The sequence below is a fragment of the Barbatula barbatula genome (genome assembly GCF_947034865.1).
Source record: "Barbatula barbatula genome assembly, chromosome: 24".
In the NCBI taxonomy this organism is placed as follows: domain Eukaryota; kingdom Metazoa; phylum Chordata; class Actinopteri; order Cypriniformes; family Nemacheilidae; genus Barbatula; species Barbatula barbatula.
In genome coordinates, this window is record NC_136787.1 from 5,497,969 (window position 1) to 5,520,912 (window position 22,944).

Below are 22,944 nucleotides of genomic sequence, written 5' to 3' on the forward strand. Positions count from 1 at the left end.
ACATGGTGGTACATCTCCTCTTTGTGAAAATGGCCTCCGTCGTGATTATCCAAGCCCTGAAGGGAGATTCAATTCTTTAAATATTATTTGTAATGTTATTTTTTTAGTCGATCAAATTGTAGTGCATTTTGAGTACTTTATTACGTTTAACATCTAATAGGCTGTATATTACATTTCCAATCCAGCAAACTTTATTTGGTCAAAGGTTTTGTGAGGTTGTGCATGCATATTACTTTATAACTTTTGTATTATAGTCTATTTCCTGCCAGGCGTTTTTTAAACGCATGTAATGTGTAAATTGTAAAACCAATATGATGATAACGGCAAACATGTTTTCATGTAGATGTGTACAATATTAGGCTATAACACATTATAAAAGCATTCTCATCAGCATCTTAACTTGCTCTTTTTGTTTAAGTTTGAGGGGGTTTGGCTCGATCACTTCCTCTGGCAGCTTTGCTCCGATGTTGCGCACACACAAAACGCGCACGCACGCACGCACGCACTCACGCACTCACGCAGGACTGCACGCCGATACACTGGATGCTGGATAATATTATGGGTTTTGTCATGAAATATCCGCTGTTACTCCTCTTTTTGTGTAAGTACTCTCACGCGCGTTTATCTTGGATCTCTGCATTGATGCCTTATTGCAAGTTGCTTTGCCCTCAATTCATAGGAAGTTTTGTGTTATATATAAGAGTTGCATTTGTTTATCATAATGCATACAGTGAGGGATAATAAACGAGACATTAACGTTTTGTGTTGAAAATAACTATTTTCTGTGTCATCGGTTTGTTAAGGTGTTATTCTACTACATCTCGTCAGACATGAATTAGATAGACGACAGTTCGATGCGGTTTGTAACAACAATAACAAATAAATGTCAACATTAAGTGATGATTTTAATCCTTGAAATTCAATAAAATACAAACGAAAACATGACACAAAAAAATGATGATGCAAGGACAGAAAAAAATGAAGTAGTTTGTAAACTATGGCCAAGCAAAATGTTTCACAAGGAAAACACCAAATTCTTAGAAATAGTGTTGCTCGTTGTATTCTGAATGGAGTCCATGCAATTGCAACTGCATTCCCTCTCTGTAACCCCACAATCTGACCTCTCTTTTATCTTGTTCGTCTTCATGACATAATTCTTCTGTCTTGTTTCACATGTGCTATATTGCACACTAGCTCTCTTTGTGCACTGACTGTGTCTGTCTCTAAAATTCAAGTTTCCCAACCAATGAATGGAGGCCATATATGTAACTAATCTGCTCTTTTATATATAGCTCTCTTGCTTGCATTTTTTTTCTATTCAATAGTGAATATTACATTGAAACTGTAATACAATGCGACGTTTGAGTGCATGATGCACTCGATGAAGCCCCGCTGAAGACCACAGATTCTTGTGGCGTGTGTTGCTAACGTGCAGACTTGTTTCTACATCTCTGATTCTCTGCATGTCAATTCAAACATACCTGTTGAAAAAACAGCATATTCTGGTTTGGTATGTTTTGTAGCATGGTTATCAAAAATAACTTGATTTAAGTGTGCTATATAATTCTTTTAAACTTAAAATAGGGAAGTATACTATCAGTCTTCTTATGTAGTTCTTATGTCATGTCTTCTGTTGAGAGAGGCAGTTATGGCCCTTATGGCCTTCCACACGCTCTCTCCGGTCTCCTCTCTGTTCCATCCTCTCGTTTTCTCGTTATTGATTCATGCCCTACACCTGTTCCCCTCTTGATTTGGTCCCTTATTTAATGCCCTTGTGTATTCTGTCTTTTGTCTTGTGCTGGTTCATAGTGGTGTGGTGTGGTGTGGTGTGGTGTGGTGTGGTGTGGTGTGGTGTGGTGTGGTGTGGTGTGGTGTGGTGTGGTGTGGTGTGGTGTGGTGTGGTGTGGTGTGGTGTGGTGTGGTGTGGTGTGGTGTGGTGTGGTGTGGTGTGGTGTGGTGTGGTGTGGTGTGGTGTGGTGTGTGTCTAGTAGTTTATGTTTAAAGTTAATTTTAGTCTTTACATTTAGGCATTTGGCAGACAGCTAGTCTTGTTTAAGTGTAGTTAGTATTAGTCTTGTCATGTTATTGTATCCATGTTTTGTTCTGTTACCCCCTTGTGGGTCTTTGTTTTGTCATTTATAATTAAATATAAGTTAACCCCTTACCCGCTGTCTGCACCTGGGTCCTCTGTCCTTGTCTCACCACCCGTGATCATGACAGAAAGTTAATCACCAAAGAAGTTACAGTATTTTCAACACGAACATATAGTGTTCATACATTATCCGACTAAAATAAATAGTAAAAATAACCAGCTAAAAAGTTTACATGCAATGTGTTTTATAAGCACCCTCGTAATGTGAATAATGTGGGTAAATTGGGACTGTAATAAAGTATCAATCCACCATTTAGGTTACTTTCAGATGTTCAGCGGGACAACCTTGTCTTTTATAAAACGTTGATTAAAACGTATAGACTGTCATATACCAAAATTGTTTAAAGCAACAACGAGCCGTTTTTCGACCTTAAAAAAAATCTCTCTAAAATTATTTTAGTGGTAGGACGACTGTTAACTACCTAAGCACCCCTCAATCGGCTGAAATCACACTTGTAACTTTGGTACGCGGGTAGGTTCACAAGCACCACCCATCACCTGCTTTACGGCATGGTTTTACAAACAAATAGGCTTTCAAATAGACGTCACACCCTATGTTGCAGTGGCGCCGCCATCTTGGGAGGATAATACTCCACTGCTATTATTGTTTTGCTATGTACCGTTACTTGTTTTGTTTGATAAATCGAAAGTGAAAGTACCAGGGGCTTGTCCTGAACGATTCTGCTTAATAATATTACAGTTTTTAACACAGCAAGACCGGCCTACCATAGTTATATTTCCTAATTAAACAAGAAAAACAAAACACTGCATCCTCCCAAAATGGTGCAACATTTAATGTGACCTGAAGTTTATTGACAAGCTCTATAGATACACATACAGTAATAAGAATTTTTTTTAGACAATTTAATTATGACCGGCTCTAGATTGGCTCTATTGGCTGTCGACCAAGTCTATTGTAAACTTCCCCCTGTTGTTGCTAAGAAGTTTTGGTTTTAAGCATATGAAGATTTAATGCAATATCTTTGATTCTTGCACCATTCATCTCTGGGTTTAAGTGATTAAATACTGTTTACAATCCCCACATCAAACACAGTCAGTCTATCCCTCATGTTTTGAGTTATCTTGCTGTGGCATGTCTACAGTAATCTGAACAAAGTAAACTCGTTGAAAAGCATAATGCATCTGATTGTTCTCTTTTTGGTTTTGCAGTGTAAATGTTGCTTAATGTGGGACGTGCTAAATGTTTTTCAATGTTTTACAGATTGTAGCATTGATATCTCTCAGGGTTTTAATGTGGGTACTTCTGGAGCCAAGATCTTCTCAGGGGTGTCGTCAGATCAGTTTGGTTACACTGTGCAACAGTTCAGCAACAGTCAAGGAAAATGGTAAGATACAACAACCTGATCTCAGGAATTAACTATTTTATTTTATTTTCATGTGGCTACTTTGTATGAATTCGTACAAAAATTATAAGAATTATAAGAACATAACAATCAAAAACAAGAAAAAAGCCCTACTCCGTGTCTACACCAGATGCGACTGGCGTGACGAGACACGACACACGATGCGACGCATCCAGTGTGGACAAATAAAAACTGATTATAGGTTCCAATGCGTTCAATTGCCTTTTATCGCGTTGCGTCAGGTGTAGATACGGTGCCACTTAAGCCCCTCCCTTGAAAATTCGATTTAAAGTATAGGTTACCTAAAAATGATCATCTTTTACTGAACCTCTTGTCATTTCAAACCTGTTTGACATTCTTTCTTAAGGAATACAAAAAAAGAAGATATTTTGAACAAAGTTGGTAACAAACACCGCCGGCACACATTCACTTCTAGTATGGACACAAAACCAATGCAGGTGAATGGGGTCCAGTTCATTTAAAAAATAAATCTTCTTTTCTGTTCTGCAAAAGCCAGTCATACAGGTTTGAAATGAGGGTGAGTGAATGATGGGTGGGCACTTTTGGGTGAACTATCAATTTAACCCAACTTTCATTGCACGGAAGCAAATTTTACTAAAACCTACAAATGAGATGGTATGAATTTATAAGTCATTTTGGATATAATGATAGCTGCTAGCTTATTTGCTCTCTCTGTTTTTGAGGTAAAAGAAACAACACAGGAAGCTTCATTTCGGTTGCATGTACTGGTTGGATCATGTTAAGAGGATCACATGACCTCAGTGGCCTTCCTGTGGTCATTCAATTTGGCAGCATCCGGCTATCACAAAGAGGCTGAGTTCCTTAAGAAAACTATCTGCAGGAAAACAAATGCCTTCTCTCAGTCCTGTCAATAAAACAGCTTTCCTTAGTATACAACAAGTTATATTTAATCTACATTGTCCAGTACTTCCTCGAATGGTAACAAACAAGGTATGGGCAGCTGAAATACATTGTAATTAATAAAAGGCATTGTTGAACAGATGTTAGGGTTATTTCATATAATTTGTAATGGTTATTTTCAACCTCATGCATTTATCATCATTCATTCATGGTAACCTCTGCCACGTCTAGACAAGCTTTTATTGCAAGCATTTCCAAACAATTGACCCTGTTGTGTAACAGGTCCGGTGAGCCATTTCCTGCTGTAGCGTAGGCTGTTGGTGACATCATCATTGTGGCGTTTCATGCTTTTGAATGCTGCTGATGTCATCACTCTCATTGTGAGTTTGGCATCAGCTCTGACTAATCTGACTTGCCCGAGCCCAAAACACATACACAGACCCCTTTTAAGGGAACACATTCACAGGTCCCTTACAGGATAAGTGAACACAGAAACTAAAGTTAGTAGCTATATAAACAATGACTTGGTCTTTCCCAGAATGCCTTGTGGCTGACTCAGAATTACTTTTATTTGTGATGTACACCAAGTGCAAACTTCCTGGGAATGTCCTAGAATTGGTTTAAAGGAAGTGTCACAACATTGTATTAGCAGGATTTAATATTAGTTTCGCCTGGATACCATGAAGGATCCTCTAGGGAGTTGACTGCAAATAGGACACATTATAGGGATTTATTTTTAACACATTCAAAGAATAATTGTAGATGATCTTTAATATTTTCTGTCTGTTCTGTCAATTCTGTAGATAGTAAAATCAATTTGAAACGGGTGTTTCTGTTACTCAGTAGTGAGGTAAATGAATATGCCAAAATGTATTTAATTGAGAAAAAAGTCATTTGTTAAAGTGACTTGCCCTCATGTCATAAGCTGCCATTGACCTCCATTGTGTGGACACAAAACCACAGAGACAATTTTCCAAATATCTTCTTTTGTGTTCCAAAGAAGATAAAGTCAGGTCTTGAGCGACATAAAGGTGAATAAACAATGGCAGACATTTTATTTCAAAACTATCCGTTAAATATAATCATATGAAGATATGAATAAAACATAGTGAAGTGGTTTAAAGAACATCAAAACGTCTAACATTAGTTGTTATTTTAATCATAGGATTTGAAGTAATCTTGCGTGTCACTGTTCAGTCTGTTTAGTCTAAGCGGAACATGTTATCATGCTAAGGCAACTGTGTACTCGCATTCTGTGTAATTTAGTGGGTGTGTTTGGATTTTATAATGGGTAATATAAGGACACAGCATGCACCTACACATAAACTTGGATACACATTCAGATACACACACCCTACTGTGTTATCACTGGTCATTACAGGTGAAGCTTGTCATTTCTTCAACACTAGCGTCAACAAAAGGAATAGCACAAATAGTGAGGAAACTCCTGTGTGATGTTCATCAGACAAAGAGTTTTACATTATTTGAGCTTGTGTTTTAAACCAAAAAAAGGTGTATTTCTTTCAGAGTCAGACATATACAAGATTTTTTGTTGTTCGCCAGGCTCCTGGTGGGTTCTCCATGGAAGGGATACACTCAGAACCGAAAGGGAGACATCTCTAAGTGTGACCTCACCAACCCTGGACCCAGCTGTCAGACGCTTAATCTTCAAAGTAAAAACAAACATTTCCCCAAATTCCCAAGTGGCATCATTGGATTATTTCAACCTGAATTAGAAGATCGATTAAACCTGATCATGTGGTGAATCAAGGTTAAAACAAAGCCTAAAACTTCACCATGTTTCATATGCTTTTAGATTCTGTCAACCTGCCAAACCTCTCCAACGGCAACAACATCAACATGAGTCTAGGACTAACTCTCATTCGTACAACGAAAAATGGCGGGTTTATGGTAAGAACTGTTACATCTGACACAAAAGGCGATAACACTACGATACGGTTGGGTTTGGTAACATAAGATAGTGAATTAGCTAACATGACCTAACAATGCACGATAATTCTTCAGTACTTATTTATCACCTCTTTGCATATTTCCAACTGATATAAAAATCAGCTTTGAGTGCCTGAACCATCTGAGAAGTTTTGCTGTGAGTTTTCAGTAACCCCCGAATGATGTTCAATCTGTGTGTGTTGCAGACATGTGGTCCTCTGTGGGCACAGCTCTGTGGTAGTCTGTACTTCTACCCAGGAGTATGTGCGGATGTGAACCCACAGTTTTCTCTCCACTCAGCATTCTCACCCGCCATTCAAAGTAAGAACACACTTCAGTTTACTGAAAGAGTTAATGAATCTCTATATAAACAGTTCAGTCATGATAAACTTTTGTGCATGTAAATCCTGATGACAGTTCAATATAATTCGTTTTGGTCGAACTAGATTAGTTTATGCTGCGATGAGCATGCAAGTGAAACTGCTACAATGGCCAATATCCCGTAAACAGGTCTAGGCAGGTGGCGCTGGGGATGGAGGCGGGTGCTTGTTAGAGTTCTGAGCACCATACTGCCTACATCATACAATCCTTTAAATGGAGATGTAGAGGAGGCATATACTGCATTGTCAGTGTCTATTGACTGACTCTGAAAATCAGTTTAAGTCACTCAAAGTTTAAGACACAAAACTAACCTCTGAGTTCCATGACTTACCTTCTCATAGCACATTATTAAGATGGTCTATTCCACCTTTAAACAGAGTGTGGCAGCCTTATGGATATTGCCATTGTTTTGGATGGATCTAACAGCGTTTACCCGTGGAAACCCATCATTGATTTCCTTAAGAAACTGTTGGAAAGCGTAGATATTGGACCTCAGAGCACTCAGGTGAGCAAAAACAGCTTGGGTGCTTTTAATCAGGGTTCGACATGTGCCTGCTGTATTTAATCATTTATACGTTCTTATTTCTTCTGCAACAGGTCAGTGTCATGCAGTACGGTGTTGATGCCACGTTCGACTTCTATTTCAATTCCTTTCAAACAAAAGAGGCCATGATTAGAGCTGCTTCAGCTATTCAGCAGAAGGAAGGAATAAAAACGAATACGTTCCTAGCCATTGATTTTGCCAGGTGTGCATGACTCTCCACATTCCAAACATTAAATTACCGTAAATGGTCTGTCATTGAATTCGGTAAAAATTACTATAAATTAAATGCAGTGAATAGAAAAACCAGGCCTCCTACTGAGAGCAAATATGTTCTTAATATACAAAAATACATTTGACTTAAGTACAGTATAGTTTTTAGGACCCTTTTAATATTCAACCTACGCTTGTGGAGCTTTCAATCACTTTGTGATTGTGCATATGTTTGTATTTCATAGAAAAAATGCATTCTTACCCCAAAATGGAGGTCGTCTTGGTGCCACAAAAGTGATGGTAGTGGTCACTGATGGAGAGTCTTCTGATGGAAAACTAAGAGACCCTGTGATTCAAGCGTGTGACAAGCAAAATATCACTCGCTTTGGCATCGCGGTTAGTTATTTTAGTCTCTTTTCAAGATGCTAGACTATAATATAGTTTCAATGTCTTTTTTATGCTTTTAATCATAACAATTTCAATTTTAATAAGTTTACTATTATTTTAAAATGTGTAAACAATACACTGTAAAGTGTCATGATTCTCGTGGTGAGACACGGAGAGAGGACCCAGGTGCAGACAGCGGGTAAGGGGTTAACAAATAATTTAATAAATAAAACAAAGACCCACGAGGGGGTAACAGAACAAAACATGGATACAATAACATGACTAAGACTAACTACACAAAGACTTAACAAACTCAAAACAAGAACTACAAATACACTGAACTAGACTTGACAAGACACATGGACTCACCACAACACCATTATGAACCAGCACAAGACAGAAGACACAAGGGCATTAAATAAGGGAGCAAATCAAGAGGGAAGGGCATTAATCAATAACGAGGGTAACGAGAGGATGGGAACAAAGACGAGACAGGAGAGAGTATGGAAGGCCATAAGAACAATAATTGCCTCTCTCCACACAAAACATGAGATTCTGTTATGATCCTGCCACTAAACCAAGAGAAACATGACATGATGCGGCAGAATCATGACAGTAAAGAGTCTTTAAGAGATTTAAAGCTTTTGAACGGTAGTGTACGTTTGAATATATTTTTTTGAATTTTCCTAGGTGCTGGGATATTACACAAGGGAGAACATTGAAACCAGTAAACTTATAGCTGAGATTAAGTCAATAGCCAGTTCTCCAACTGAGAAATACTTCTTTGATGTGTCTGAGGAGGCAGCCCTTATAGAAATTGTTGGAACTCTTGGAGATCGAATCTTCAACATTGAAGGTCCTTAATTATGTCTAATGTACGGTGCATTAATAACAAATAAAAGAATGGCATTAAGTTCATTTATTGGAGATTTTGAGTTTCTATTTTATTTTTGTTTCTTTTATTCAGGTCTTGGAAAGGATGTTGAGGGTTTCTCAATGGAAATGTCACAAGTGGGTTTCAGTGCACATCAGACCAAAAATAAGGTACTGGCTCTTTTTCTCTCTGCAGGGTGATAATCCACCAATGTTGTATGTCCAAATGCTCGGTCTCCTAGTGGTTTACATTCTCAGTCTGGGTTGTAGGATGTTGTCTTACTGGGTGCAGTTGGAGCATATGAATGGATCGGCACCGTTGTTCACCAAACTGCTCAGGGATCAGAAGTTTTACCCAGAAATGCTTTTGAGGAGGTGCTGGAGGACAACAAACATGGTTCATTACTTGGTAAAACAGCATAATTTCCACCAAACGTATCTTTACTGTATATTTACAACTAAATATATCAGTCCTCCATATAAATACTGTATAGACACCGAGTAAAATAAATACTGAACACGTCACCATTTTTCTCAGTAAATATATTTCTCAAGGTGCTGTTGACATGAAATTGTCGATAACATCCCAAATAATACATACATACATACAAATATTTTAGACAAATTACGTTTTACGTAATGAAAAGAATGAAATGGGGAAAAGTATTTCACACGCTTAATCCTTTGAACAAACCTTTGTTGGTACATCTTAACAATTGTTCTTTCCATAGATTTTCTATCGGATTCAAGTCAGGTGATTGGCTGGGCCATTCTAGCAGCTTTATTCTCTTTCTCTGAAACCAATTGAGAGTTTATTTACATTTAGGCATTTGGCAGACGCTTTTATCCAAAGCGACTTACATTGTATTATCCCATACATTTATACATAGGTATCTGCAATCCCCTGGGATCCAACCCACAACCTTGTGTTGTTAACGCAATGCTCTTACCACTGAGCTACAGGAAAGCTATTTCAATACACAAATGCTTTGGGAACACTGCACATCCCTAAATCAAAACATGAAGAAAAAAGTATCAAATTTGTTATTACTCTACAGAAAGTGAAGAAAATTGAATTTTAGGCTGTTCATTGTTGTCATTGAGCTAATTGGATTTGTTTCTCTCACGGTCTGTTCAGGTTACTCTGTCAGCACTCTAACAGACGGCTCTTCTGAGTTTTATGTGGCTGGTGCTCCTCGTGCCGTTCATAGAGGACAAGTTGTAGTTTACACCATCAACAGCAAGAAACAGGCGGTCGTCGTAGATTCACAGAGAGGAGAGCAGGTACGATTCCTTAATGACTCCTCAGCGATGAGGTTTTAGGTTTGAGTCCTGGGTTAGCAAAATATTTGACACCCATGTTTTGCTTCTTGCTATAAGTCGTAGTCTCAATGTAAAGAGCTCATTGGATAACATTTCAACAGGCTCCTAAATGCAAGATCGTGAACTTTATTTTCCGTTTTCTCAATATACACTTGAAATGCATTGCAAGTTGTTTTACAAATGACCTCAAAGCTAGCACATACAAACTAAAAAAACAATATTGTTAAGTGTATTTGGTGTGCGTGTGGTTTGTAGATCGGGTCTTATTTCGGCAGTGTTCTCTGTCCTGTTGATGTAAATGTTGATGGTGTGACTGATGTGCTGCTGGTTGGAGCTCCAATGTACATGAGTGAAGAGAAGTTTGAAACGGGGAGAGTTTACATCTTCTCTATTACTAAGGTGAGACAATTTCTACTACTAGTCTCCTTTTTCCCTTTCTTCTTCACACATGCTCATGTACGGTACTTTTCTTGTGACTACACATAATATTCACAATAATATTCGCTGTGATTTGTAAATGTAAGTAGTGATGTGCTACATTGACATCAGAAAGGCCAGCTTCATGTTTCATGTTCATGCTTAAAAAAGCAAATAACCAATGAATTTAATTAAATATTTTAGAAAACGTGTGTACTGTGGAAATCAGCTATAAGTAGAATCATCATCATGAAGTATTTCTGCATAAATGTCAATGCACGCTGTTTCTAAACCAAAAATACTGTAATTTTATAAAATTTTTACACTTTCAAAACGTGGTAACAAATATCAATATTTCATTTTAAAAAAAATCTGGGGCCCCAGTGGACAAAATATAATTGTTTTTACAGGTTATATTTTGGCATACATGGTGAATTGTTGATTAAAACATTTTTACAATCATTAAGAGTTTATTATGTTCAGTTTCAGTTCAGTTCTAGTAAACATCCATCTTGAGTCCTTGTAGCTTATCTAAAGTCAATACGAATACTTATACAGTATTAATCTTATTATTATTAACATCTTCTGTTTTTAGGGTATTTTAAGTAACCAGGGTTTCTTGGAGAGCACCCAAAAGAACGCTCGGTTTGGAATGGCCATCACTGCTGTCCCAGATCTGAACCTGGATCGTTTCAGTGATGTGGTGGTCGGTGCTCCTTTGGAAGGCAATGATCAAGGAGCCATTTACATCTACTATGGAGATCGAAAAACCATCAGAAAGCAGAGCACGCAGGTAAAACTCCGCTAAATACGTCATCTATTTCCGCATATAAAAATCTGCAAATGTCTAAACTTGTTTTTATAAATTCAGAAAATTCTTGGATCCAAAGTGGACCAAACATTGAGGTTCTTCGGACGTGCTCTAGATGGCAGTACAGATATGAACGGTGACTCGATCCCAGACGTCGCTGTCGGAGGTGATGGGAAGGTGGTCCAGCTCTGGTGAGAATTTCAACACGTCAGCCATTATTACACCACACGGGTACCAACGGATTTTCATAGTTTGTCGGGGTGCAAAACAGCAGGGTTAGATCCTATGTAAGGGGACCCCATGCTAATTTCTAATAATTCATTTACGGCCCACCTTCAACGATGGAGTTGAGCGCAGAACAGCTGCACGGATAACTTCAGTCATGGTGGGATATTCAACAATCTCGCCAGCTGTCCTGCGGATTCCCACTTTCACCACCCCATCAACTTTCTGTGTGACTGTCCTGTTTGTTCCAAAACCTATAAATCAATTGAACTCTCTGGTTGTATAATGTTTGTGGTTGCAGGAGCAGAGGCATCGCCGTGGTCAAGGCAAAGGTTTCCTTCACTCCTGATAAGATCAGTGTTTTGAGTAAACCCTGTCGGTATGCCGGCAGGCAGGTGTCCTGCTTTAAGGCTAAAGTCTGTTTCAGCGCAACGTTCAAGCCGATAAAAACAAAGGCTGTGGGTAAGAATGATGCTGAATCTCACAACAATAGGGTCATGCACACAAGAGTTGTTCCAAGTGTCTTGGAGAGATGTCGCCACAGTTCTTGTGGCTTTAGGCCATGTCTGTTATTCTGCATATCATGTTATCCCAGATGGACTCGATGTTGGCAAGATCAGATCTCATCATACTTAAGAGAAAAATGTGTTCATACAAAAATGCGTTTCAAGAAATGTATTTTTTGGAAAGTTTGTTATTGGCACATGCGCCAACATTTATTTCCTACTTGGGATTTTAGTCTTGTTCTAGTTTAAATATACATTTACTTTAAAAGCAAAATGAAATCACATTATGTCTTGTGAGATAACAATATAAGATATCAATATCAACTTGAAGAAAGTGCATAATAGAGATGTTAAGCTTATTTTTCTTACATCATTGGGGGATATTTTAACTTGTTCATAAACATCAAATTTTCAGAAAACAAGACCTCTTAGGTCATTTAGCTTCTAGAGGATATGTATCTTGATTTAAAAACAAGACAAATAAATAAGTGAAATCATTTTTTTATAATATACTATAGCCATTTATTTATGGTTTATGTGCACTGCACCATATGGAATCATAAATCGAGTGATTCGCATGTTATTATTCTGTCAAAACAAATTTACATTATGTGTTGTTTTTGGGACATTTTTGGAAAACAAAAAGGTTTTATATACAAAGTCAAATGGAATGCAAACATTTTAAAGGTCAATATCTCAAAACTGCAGAATGCAAATATAACCTTATAGTTGCAAGGTGACGATATGATAATAAACACCGTATCATTATTCTTAAGCATAGTACTACATGTATATTTCTGAGCATAACACGATCATAAATTCACATATTTTTTTATTGTATAAATTCAGATATCAGGTACAATCTGACACTGGATGCGGATCTACAGTCATCTCGTGTGAGCTCAAGAGGTCATTTCAGTAACTTGGAACGAGTCGTGCAGAAGGACATCAGCGTCCCTGCGCAGGACAAGTGTGAAGAGCATGAAATCTACGTGCAGGAGAGCCCTGATCTTGTCAACTCAATCGCTCTGCGCGTGGATGTAGTTCTGGGCCATCCGGACTCAGACCCCGTTCTAGACGCCTTTAGTCTCTCTGCATGGGAGTTTTTTGTGAGTGGCACAAACCTCTACGTTTAAGAAGGACAGTTCTGTCTTCATTTACTGTCACTTTCTGAAATATCCATTGCATTAAAAACATATGCATTCTCATCATATGTTTTGTTTACACTTGCTCTCTATGCGATAATGGAGAGCGATGTGAATCTTGGATTTTTGATCAACAATAGTGTTACAGTGTTATCACAAAAGACTGTATTGTTAAATACCGGCACAAGTATAGAAAATTCAGAGGGACATCTTAATTCAGGACTTTCTTGAATGCTGAATTTATTGGTTTTTTTTCCCGTTCAGATCCCGTTCTCAAAGGATTGTGGGCCAGATGACATCTGCTTCAGTGATTTAGTGTTGAGTGTGGAGAGTGAAGATAATCTTGGGTAAGATTCCTTGGACTGTGTGACGTAAACATGCCAACAGAAATCTTAGCGATTATGTCATAAACATTTTTTTCACCTTTTTAAGTTCAACAATTTCACTTTTCACTGAATTTACATTTTTAAACATAATGCTAAAAGTAGAGATACACTGGCACTAAATTTCTCCACCGATAGCTGATCATTCCGATTTCTGCCGATGACGATAGTTTGGATGGTTATATTAACTTGCATTGACATCATTCTGAAGATTAATTTAATATTTCTTAACTTTCTGAATGTTCTTAATTCATATATTGACTATTCATGTTCAACATTAAACTGGAGATTTTTCTTAACATGTTCTATATACAGAGCACAAATTCATAGCATTTCATAGCACACAGGATATATCGGCCCTAAACTTTGGCCGTTTTCAACGATCGGCCAATTATCGGTGTATATTTAGCTCAAAGTGATTATTATTATTGTTTGTTTGTTTATTTTCTTTCTAGAGAATCTCCACTAGTGGTCAGTCACAACAAGAACAGATTGTCTTTCACTGTGACAGTAATGAACAGAAAGGAAAATGCCTACAATGCAAGAGTATCTGCGCGTTACTCCAGTAACCTGTTCTACGCTACTGTTACACCTGAAGTACGTGACATCAGAACTTATTATCTGTAATTGTTTATAATTTAAGGGACAGTTCACCCAATATCTTTTTACACACTTTTTACACATAAATTGTAAATGACTCTTTCTTCTGTGGAACACAAAAGAAGATATTTTGAGAAACGTCTTCGTGGTCTTGTGTCCATGCAGGGGCGCCCCCAAGGGGTGGCCAGGGGTGGCCACGGCCACCACTGTATGAACTCTGGCCATCCCAGCGTGATTTTGCAGTGGGTACTATTAATTTGAATACATAATGTAAATTCACTATTGTTCGTGAAGTGAAATAAAATGCCACACCCTCTGCAGCCACAAAAAATAAAAATTGTAGATTCAGTCAGTGCAAGTGCAAGAAGAAGGACAAGACTCAGGAGAGCATCTATTCTTCACTTTTTGGAGAGACGACAAACGTTAACGGGTATGTATGCCATACAGTAGTCTACTGTATTAATTAAATTCCAGCTGCTGTAAGAAGATGCTTCAAGCGATCTGCCTCTGGCTGCATCTTCACACGCGACAAATTGATTTTGGAAAATGTTTTACCAAAAAAGGTTACGGACTGCAGATTTAAAATCATATTGTTAGATTAACCAGAAACAAACGTAAACAAGTATAACACACATTACACTGAATGTTTTGTATGTTTTTGGTGCCACCCCTAGTGGCCACCCCTATTAAAATCTTCTGGGGCGCCACTGTGTCCATGCAACGGAAGTCAACGGGGTTCAGTGTTGTTCAGTTATCAACGTTCTTCCAAATATCTTCTTTTGTGTTTTGCAGAAGAAAAAAAGTCAAACAGGTTTGGAATGACCTGAGGATGTATAAATAACAAAATCATTTTTTGTGCGACCAATCCATTCAACAAAGATCTATTACAACATCCATTTCGATTTAAAATGTCATGTTCAATAATAACTGATATATTGGAGGAATTAGGTTTGTATTACCGTATTGTTTCAACTTTTTCAGACCGATGGGTCAGAGTTAAAGTGCACTTTGATGAAAGAATCAGACACGCTTGTTTGCCAAGTGAGCTATCCAGCCCTGAGAACAGATCAATCGGTGAGACATTTATAAGTTTAGTGTTCCTCTGTTTATGTCTGACTGACACCATTCTAACACTTTAAGTTCTTTGTGACCAGGTTTCATTTGGGATCAGCTTCGACTTTAACCTGAATCAGCTGCAGAAAGCTGCTGTAGTGGTCTTTGAGGCCTTAAGGTAAAGCTGTTACAGGCAGTTGTAGGTTTTATGGTTAATAAAATATAGATTTCTACTCAAGAAAGTATAAACAAAGTTTGTTTATTCTTTGTTCTACTGCAGTGACAGCACAGAAGAAACTCCTGTTGATAACAAGATCTCTGTCTCTGTTCCTGTCCAATACAACTCAGAGATCATCATCAGCAGGTCAGATTATAACACACACCTCCATCTCCACTTCACTTTCAGTTTTATTCATATTTTGTGGTTGGCGCGCCGGTGTGCTCATGGCGACCCGAGTTGGATTCCCGTAGCGCTGGTCCCACTCCCGTATCGCCACCCCAAGCTTGACTTTAGTTAACGGGATGACAGAATTGTTTACTTACTTAACAATAAAAACATATTCGTTTAATAAAATAATTATTATTTAGGGCTTGATTTACCTACTTTTGACATTTTTCCTTTGTCAAGTAAAAACTCAATGAAGTCAATTACATTTTTTTTTATTTAACATTTAAAGTAGAGATACTGTATACCAATGATGCTTAAAATTTAGAACATAAGCAACAAAGTCATTGTAAATGTTACAATCATTGAGAATCTAACTGACGTTTCCTTTAAATGTAACAATTTCACAAAAAACAGTTTACATTTGTATATATTACTTTTTTTTCCAGAGAAGCAAACATGAATGTTTATTTACTTGAAAAAGAGGAAGAAATCCCAACCACAATAAACTCCTACAGGGACATTGGTCCAGATTTTAATTTTAATCTGAAGGTGAGTGTTCTGTTCAACTGTCGGCTTTGCTTTACAAAGTCATGAACAATTATTTGATATTTTTAGAGTGAAACACTCATACAATGGGATATCCAGTTATTATCTTGGAAATGCATTTTAAACTGATAGTAAACATTTATTTTGCATTAGTATTTAAATGTGTATTAGTCAAAAATAGGGTTATGGGCTTGTTGCACAAGATGGCGCCGGTGAGCTTTTGCGACGGCAGAGTCCACAGACTATTTTCCGGTCTTATCAAATTGTTTTGGCTAAACCGAGTGCTCAGCAATGTAGAGAGGATCCGTCCCATCGCTTATATGTAACATTCTTATTTAAAAAAACATATTAACCAGCCAGAAATTCTCTTTTTCCCTTACAGTGTAATACCATCGGAAATTACTCTGCCGACACTGCGTCCCAAAATCTTACAGTGCAACTAGCGAAATGAAGTAATAGTTTAACCAAAAATGAAATATTTCTTTCTCCATTTTTTCTCACCTTCAAAACGTACCTACCTGACCGTTTCTTCTGTGGAATACAAAAGGAGATATCCTGAGCAATATCTCAGTGAAGTCTATACAATGGTTACCAACATTCTTCAAAATATCTTCTTTTGTGCTCTGCAGAAGAAAGTCACACGGGTTTGACATGAGTGTGAATGAATGATGAATGAGTGAATTCGTTTTTGGCTGAACTATCCTTTTAAATGTGTAGATCCAATCCATCGATTCCTACGATCCAGGTTATCCATGAATGCTGAAATCATAAATAGTAGAAGAAAAATCATTCATGCTATTATGAAAAAGTGATCACTGTTCACGGATTCATTTCTGCAGGTTTCTCCAGGAACCCTTCCAGTCAGCCTGGTGTACCTCACCGTCTCACTGCCCGTCAGCACCAAGGCTGGAAATCCTCTTCTGTATGTCACCTCGGTTAAAACTTCACCCGTGAGTACCATCTTAAACTCCTTGTAAGACATTGGCAGTGTGCGACATATTTGTCCTTTTACATACAATTTATTCAACTAGCCAAACATGAAAACACGCGCGATTTGAAAGCACATGGGAACGATTTGATTTGACGATTCCAAATATTGTTTCAATTTCACGCAACAGCCTGAAAAGATACACTGTGCGGACAACCATCTGATTGACCCATTTAAGATCAACCAAAAGCCTTACACTGCCAGAATAACCGAGGAGAGCTTTAGAGGAACAAAGGATCTGGTTAGTGCTTCTGGCTGTTTGTCTCTCACTTTTCTGAATCCAAGAGCTCTTAAAAAAACATGTGCATTCGAAGTGACATTTTTATCGGTTATGACTTACAAAGGACGTGGTAATGAATGAAGTATGAAACTCTGTGAGAGTTGTTTGTGCGCAAATGATTTGTATTATTTTCATATGAGGGCTAATGACTACAGTTCAAATAACAGGATGTCTTGGATTTTTCCAGCCTCAGAGGTGTAACTTTATCTGTCATGTGTTGCACAGAACTGCAAAACGGCTTCATGTCAGGCAATGCAATGTGTCCTGAAGGATCTGGAGGAGAGGAGAGATTATTACGTCAATGTCACCACCAAAATATGGAACGGCACTTTTGTGAAGGTAACATCATCGGTTTCACAGATGTAAAATCCGGCAAACGTACCTTGAGGTAAATGTTGATGTCTCACCTTCGCCATGTTTGTACGATTCAAGGCTGATTTTCTGTCCGTCTTACTCACGGTGGGAGCTGAGATAAAGACGTCTCAATCTGATATACTGTTCATCGAACAGAAGCATTTGGAGGTATGGTTTTTGCTCGCTTATTTCAAATATGATAAGAAATAGCATGTTTTGGTCAACTTTTTATCATAGCTATAATACAACAGTGTATATTGTATCCCACAACACATTTCGTACGTGGTAATGGCCCCTCGCAACTCTTCATGTCCTTTTTACTGTCCTGCTTCATATAGACTGCAGCGTATTGCTTTCTTTCTTCTGCAGAAAACAAAAGAAGATATTTTGAAGAACGTTGATAACCAAACACCGTTGCCCCCCCATTGACTTCCACCGTATGGACCCAAAACCACAAAGACATTTCTCAAAATATCTTCTTTTGTGTTCAAAAGACTCGTTTATAGGTTTTGAATGACATGAGGGTGAATAAAAAGATGACAGATTTATTGAATGAGGTAGTGGATTAAATACGATTTTTACTGCGTGTACATTGCAGAAGCTGTTCCGTTTAAAACGCATTTTTTCTGTTTTATTGATGTTCAGCACTTGGTTGATCAAATAGACAAAAAAAGGAATTTAAAGCTCATGAACTCAAGTTTCTTTGCCAGATTGATGTCACAGTAAGCAAACCCGGAGCTAAAGGAGACGTTCCAGTTGGCGTCATCGTAGGGAGCGTTGTCGGCGGACTGTTATTATTGGCTCTTGCTGTTGCATTGCTGTGGAAGGTACTTTATGTTGCCTTTGTGTACAACGTTCTTAATCCCCTTGTTAAAAACCAACACAAAATATATTTTTTTACGCAGCTTGACTTCTTCAAGAGGAAACATCTACCACTGATGAAGAACGCGGATTACGGCGCAGAGGATCAGGAACTGGAGGGGAACCTTTAGGGAACTCGGTTCACTCTTATCAATGAGGTCTATGTGAGAATTAGTTCACACCAGTTGCCGTTCGATCACGTGTATCTTGTAAGTGCTTGACTTGAACGGTGTATCTTTCACATTGGCCCTGATGCCGCCTGTCTACCGTATTATAACTGGAGCGGACGCTGTTTGGTATATCCTTACCATCTTTGTCTATTTCAGGTGTAGGTCACACTTGTCTTTTAGCAATTGTAAATAATAACCAGAGCCCAGAGACGGTCAGCGGTGTCATATGAGGAATTCAAACTGAACTCGCTTGTATAGCAACCCAGTTATTTTCGATACCAAATAAATGCTCAAATGTGTTCCAACGTAGCCATCCAATTTTTCACGATGGAAATATGTTTCCTAACGCCATATGCAGAGACAAATAAGGAATTCACCACCGGAAAGTGTAAAGCGGCGACTGCCGTATGGTGATTTCGGGGCGGCGCTATCTGTTTGTTTGACCAATGGCAGACAAGCGGTTTCTTCTGGAAACTTGTCCGTCACTGCACTACTGCGAGTAAATGTGATGGGGACTGTTGTGCAGATGTTGTATTGTGTACCGGCGCCCACTCCATACTTGCACAAAATACGGAGTACTAATAAGAACGTAAACTGAACATTCTCAGTAACTGCAGTTTTTAAAAAGTTAACGTTCGATATACGATTTGACGTCACAATTCACATAAATACTGTACTGTACTACTGATGGGTGAATTATAAATCAATACAATACTATGGCACATGAATTCGATCTTTGGGAATAGATGCAGCACGAGAGTTTGTTGTTCGCGTTTACATGTTGTATTTGCACTGGTACCTCTTTCGTACGTGTCATTCTTTGAAAGAAAAGTCAAATCTATTCTTTTCATCAAAACATTTATTTTTTGATTCATGAAATGTTACAAGACCTTTAAGCTGTGCATTTTTCAATAAAAACATCTTGATGCTTAATGAGATGTACTGTAACTCATCTGCTGGTTAACATTTGGGATCTTTTCCACCATCTCCCCACAAACACTCCTTGTTCTCTTTCCAGCGAGGCTCCCCAGACTCATATATTTCCTGAAAAGAAAGAAAGAATTACAAACACGTTCCAAGAGATTTCACCACGTAATTTACTCCTAAAAAATGAAGTAAAATAATAAAAGCTCATTCCACATATGAATAAAAATGAAATAAAAACTATAATAAAGTTGGTGGTAAATCGTTTTAAGCATTTTATTAATAGGTTAAGTATTTGCCCATCAAATACAAACACACATACATAAAACAAATAAAGTTAACCCTGAAAGTGTTCTGATGCTAAATAACTGTATTTGGTCTGTTGAACACAAAAGAAGATATTTTGAACAATGTGTAAACCATTATTTCTGGGGCACCATTGACTACTATGCTAGTTTTTCTTCCTACTGTGGAAGCCCAAAGTGCCCTAGAACTGTTTGGTTGCAAACATTCTTCCAAATATCTCTCTTTCTGTTCTGCCCGATAAGAATATATAAATATAGCTTTGGCACAACTTCTGGGCAATTCCAGCATCATGGATGGGACCTTTTGCGTTATGGACGAGACGTAAAAATGCTCAAAGAATGTGTTTGTTACGAATATATTGAACCATCTGTTTATATTTTACTTCACTCTTGTTGATAGAGTCTAAAAATTCAGAAAAATGTCAGTCTGTGAGCAAATGTTCTATTTAAAAAAATAAAATGTGACAAAAGAAGGACACGTTTTTGGGAGATGACAAACTTTGTAGGATTTCTGTGAAATAAAATGCACAATCCTGAAGCAATAATACCCAAAGAATGGAGAAGAGATGCCTCTTTATAGAACATAGTTACGTTATTTTAATTTTCATGTGTTCATTCATGAGGAATATGGACCGTTATGGATGTGACAATCCTGAAAATGGCACTAAAAATAAATCTAATGCGTTAAATCTTGAAGAGAGATCCACATGGGTATTTGAACCACCAAATGTTGAAATCTGTGCCGTTAGTATGGTAAAACGGTAAATACGTTTGTTTTCATGGTAAGGTTGACATTTTCACCGAATTGCCCATCTGGATGAGTAAATGATAGCAAAATTGTGATTTTTAGGTGAACTATTCCCTTAAGCTTGGTTTGATAGCATAGTGTCACAGGGCTATACAGAAACAACAAGTGCTCTAGAGTAGGAATGACATGTTTTCACACCTTTTTCCAGATCGGCACAGTTGCTTTGAGTGTGTCGATGCAAAACTTCACCGCCTCCAGTGAATCACTTCTGTGTGGTGATGAGATCCCAATTATAACGCTTGCTTCCGTTACTGGTACCACACTGTGGACACGATCCACAAAACATACAGTGCTTGCTAAGTACTCGCTACGTAATGACATACGGCGAATGAACATGACATCATTATCAGAACAGATTTCAGACTCACCCCAGTCTGTGTTGTATATTGATGTGTCTGACACTCGGCCATTTTGTCCTGATGTCACTGCAGATCTTCTTAAGTTCCAATTCTGCCATCGGAACGTACGCTTCATATTCCAGGCGTACTACTATCTTGCCCTCAAAATGATCTCTTGTAGTACCTTAAATAGAGATTAAAATGATGTATGCGTTTATAATAAAGGCAGTTGTAAACGGAGGCAGATGAATATACATACCAATAAACAGGGATATAGCTCCACAGGAAGCACAAGTTACAGATTCAGATACAGCATCAGCAGAAAGCTTATCAGTGGTGAGTGAAATTACATCTCGACCATTTAAAGCCATACCTGTATACATAACAAAACATTAGACTCCATGACAAACAGACTTCTACAGACAGACAGATACAAATATTGGATGCACACCTTTGCGGTTCCACTAGCCTCCACTGAGAGGCGGTATAACGGCCACCTCGTCTCCCTCTCTGAGGGTCAAGGGCTGCCCACTCAAAGGCACGTACTCCTGACGCACGGCCAGCACCACTTGATCCCGTAAAACAGCGAGTCTGACAAATAGAAGTGACTCCGTTTTTACATTTTGTGAAGAATGTGAGTGATGCTCGTTGCTATGTGGTTGCTAGGAGTTTTGGGGGTTGCAATTAAACCATGAGCCATGGTCTCAATGAGTTGTAAATATATATACATCATGCAGCAGGGGATAACTTGAAACAATAAAGTAATAGCACACATCTCCCCCCATGACAAGCACCAATAATAACTGTTATTTATGACAAAAGGGATTTGAAAAGCAAATGAAGAAAGTACACATTTGGTCACCAAATATTACAACAGACGTGAATTACGCTGCATGTAAAGATAAAGGACATACGTACATGTGTCCTATGGTGTGACAGCAGAAATGTAGAAAGAAATTACTATTTTATATTATAAATAATCTATGTTTACCAGTTTGCTTTCTAAAAAACAGGACACATGTACGGATAATTTGTCAACTTCCCACTGTCGTTTTCCAAACAAGCATCTTTGTATCTAGTTATCACTGTGTGTCCCTTCTGTTTGTCCTGCGATGCGTTTTCTGAAACAATGCACAGTTGCGAGAAGCCCGAAATAAATACATTCAAAGTGAAATAAAGCTATGAAATGTATATTGATGATATTTGGTATCCCCTAAACGTGTAAAACTGTCCAAGTCTTCATCAGAATACGGAATTATGAGTGTGTGACCCACTTACAGTGGACGAAGTTTGAAGCGTGTTCCCTTTAAAGTGCGTTTGATCAAAACTACACACAGTTGAGCAAACTCAAATGTTAAGTTTAAACTGGATGTTTGCAGTTCAGATGCACTCGTGTACCTTGGATGTTTCTCCTCTAAGTGCCGCCACAGCTGTCCAGATGTAACGTCGGACGACACGGTGATAACCTCCGACTTGAGGCCCGCAAATTCGGCACTTTTGGCGAAGTAGAGAACAGACACCTGACAACGACAGCGATGTAAATATCTAACATGTGCAGCTCGAACAAACACTGAAGTTCGTCTGCTGTCATTAAACATGACTTGATTTCGTCATGCAAACGTTCGATTTACGCATTTAATCACAAACCTAGTTGTGTAAGCGATATCAAAAGCAGGCTTACCTCGGTATTCATGTGTGCGCTTTTGACACGGACACATGCAGACTCGATACAGTCGCAGCGCGTGTCTTCCTCGGTGCCGAGATCCGATTGGTTCC

General features: G+C 38.2%; 2 protein-coding genes and 1 long non-coding RNA gene across 4 annotated transcripts; 1 reads left to right on the top strand and 2 right to left on the bottom strand.

The window, feature by feature from the left end:
* The first annotated feature begins 401 nt into the window (after window positions 1-401).
* itga2.2 (integrin, alpha 2 (CD49B, alpha 2 subunit of VLA-2 receptor), tandem duplicate 2) lies at window positions 402-19,744 on the top strand. Its single transcript, XM_079448690.1, has 29 exons — window positions 402-601; window positions 3,375-3,498; window positions 5,962-6,071; window positions 6,215-6,309; window positions 6,555-6,669; window positions 7,107-7,234; window positions 7,327-7,475; window positions 7,729-7,879; window positions 8,561-8,726; window positions 8,838-8,914; window positions 9,014-9,152; window positions 9,882-10,027; window positions 10,322-10,465; window positions 11,079-11,276; window positions 11,355-11,485; window positions 11,821-11,981; window positions 12,875-13,134; window positions 13,435-13,517; window positions 14,009-14,150; window positions 15,135-15,227; window positions 15,308-15,384; window positions 15,487-15,570; window positions 16,041-16,143; window positions 16,980-17,090; window positions 17,259-17,369; window positions 17,634-17,747; window positions 17,841-17,930; window positions 18,473-18,589; window positions 18,668-19,744. Exons 1-29 carry the CDS (start codon window positions 544-546, stop codon window positions 18,752-18,754), a joined length of 3,564 nt encoding a protein of 1,187 aa, XP_079304816.1. The 5' UTR covers window positions 402-543; the 3' UTR covers window positions 18,755-19,744.
* Window positions 5,283-8,261, bottom strand: LOC306889588. The gene is made up of 3 exons (XR_013786209.1): window positions 8,240-8,261; window positions 7,746-7,829; window positions 5,283-7,379 (listed from the first exon to the last, which is right to left on the bottom strand). It is a non-coding gene; the product is annotated as an uncharacterized lncRNA (long non-coding RNA).
* Window positions 19,642-22,922, bottom strand: LOC306889587 (molybdopterin synthase catalytic subunit). 2 transcript variants are annotated; one of them, XM_079448694.1, is made up of 5 exons: window positions 21,620-21,759; window positions 21,428-21,541; window positions 21,199-21,352; window positions 20,969-21,092; window positions 19,642-19,837 (listed from the first exon to the last, which is right to left on the bottom strand). In XM_079448694.1, exons 2-5 carry the CDS (start codon window positions 21,537-21,539, stop codon window positions 19,754-19,756), a joined length of 474 nt encoding a protein of 157 aa, XP_079304820.1. In that variant the 5' UTR covers window positions 21,540-21,541; window positions 21,620-21,759; the 3' UTR covers window positions 19,642-19,753. The 2 variants fall into 2 exon arrangements, 1 of the variants encoding a protein (XP_079304820.1); XR_013786208.1 differs by lacking the exons at window positions 19,642-19,837; window positions 20,969-21,092 and adding exons at window positions 22,567-22,688; window positions 22,850-22,922 and having other exon boundaries at window positions 21,326-21,352.
* Window positions 22,923-22,944: the final 22 nt, after the last annotated feature.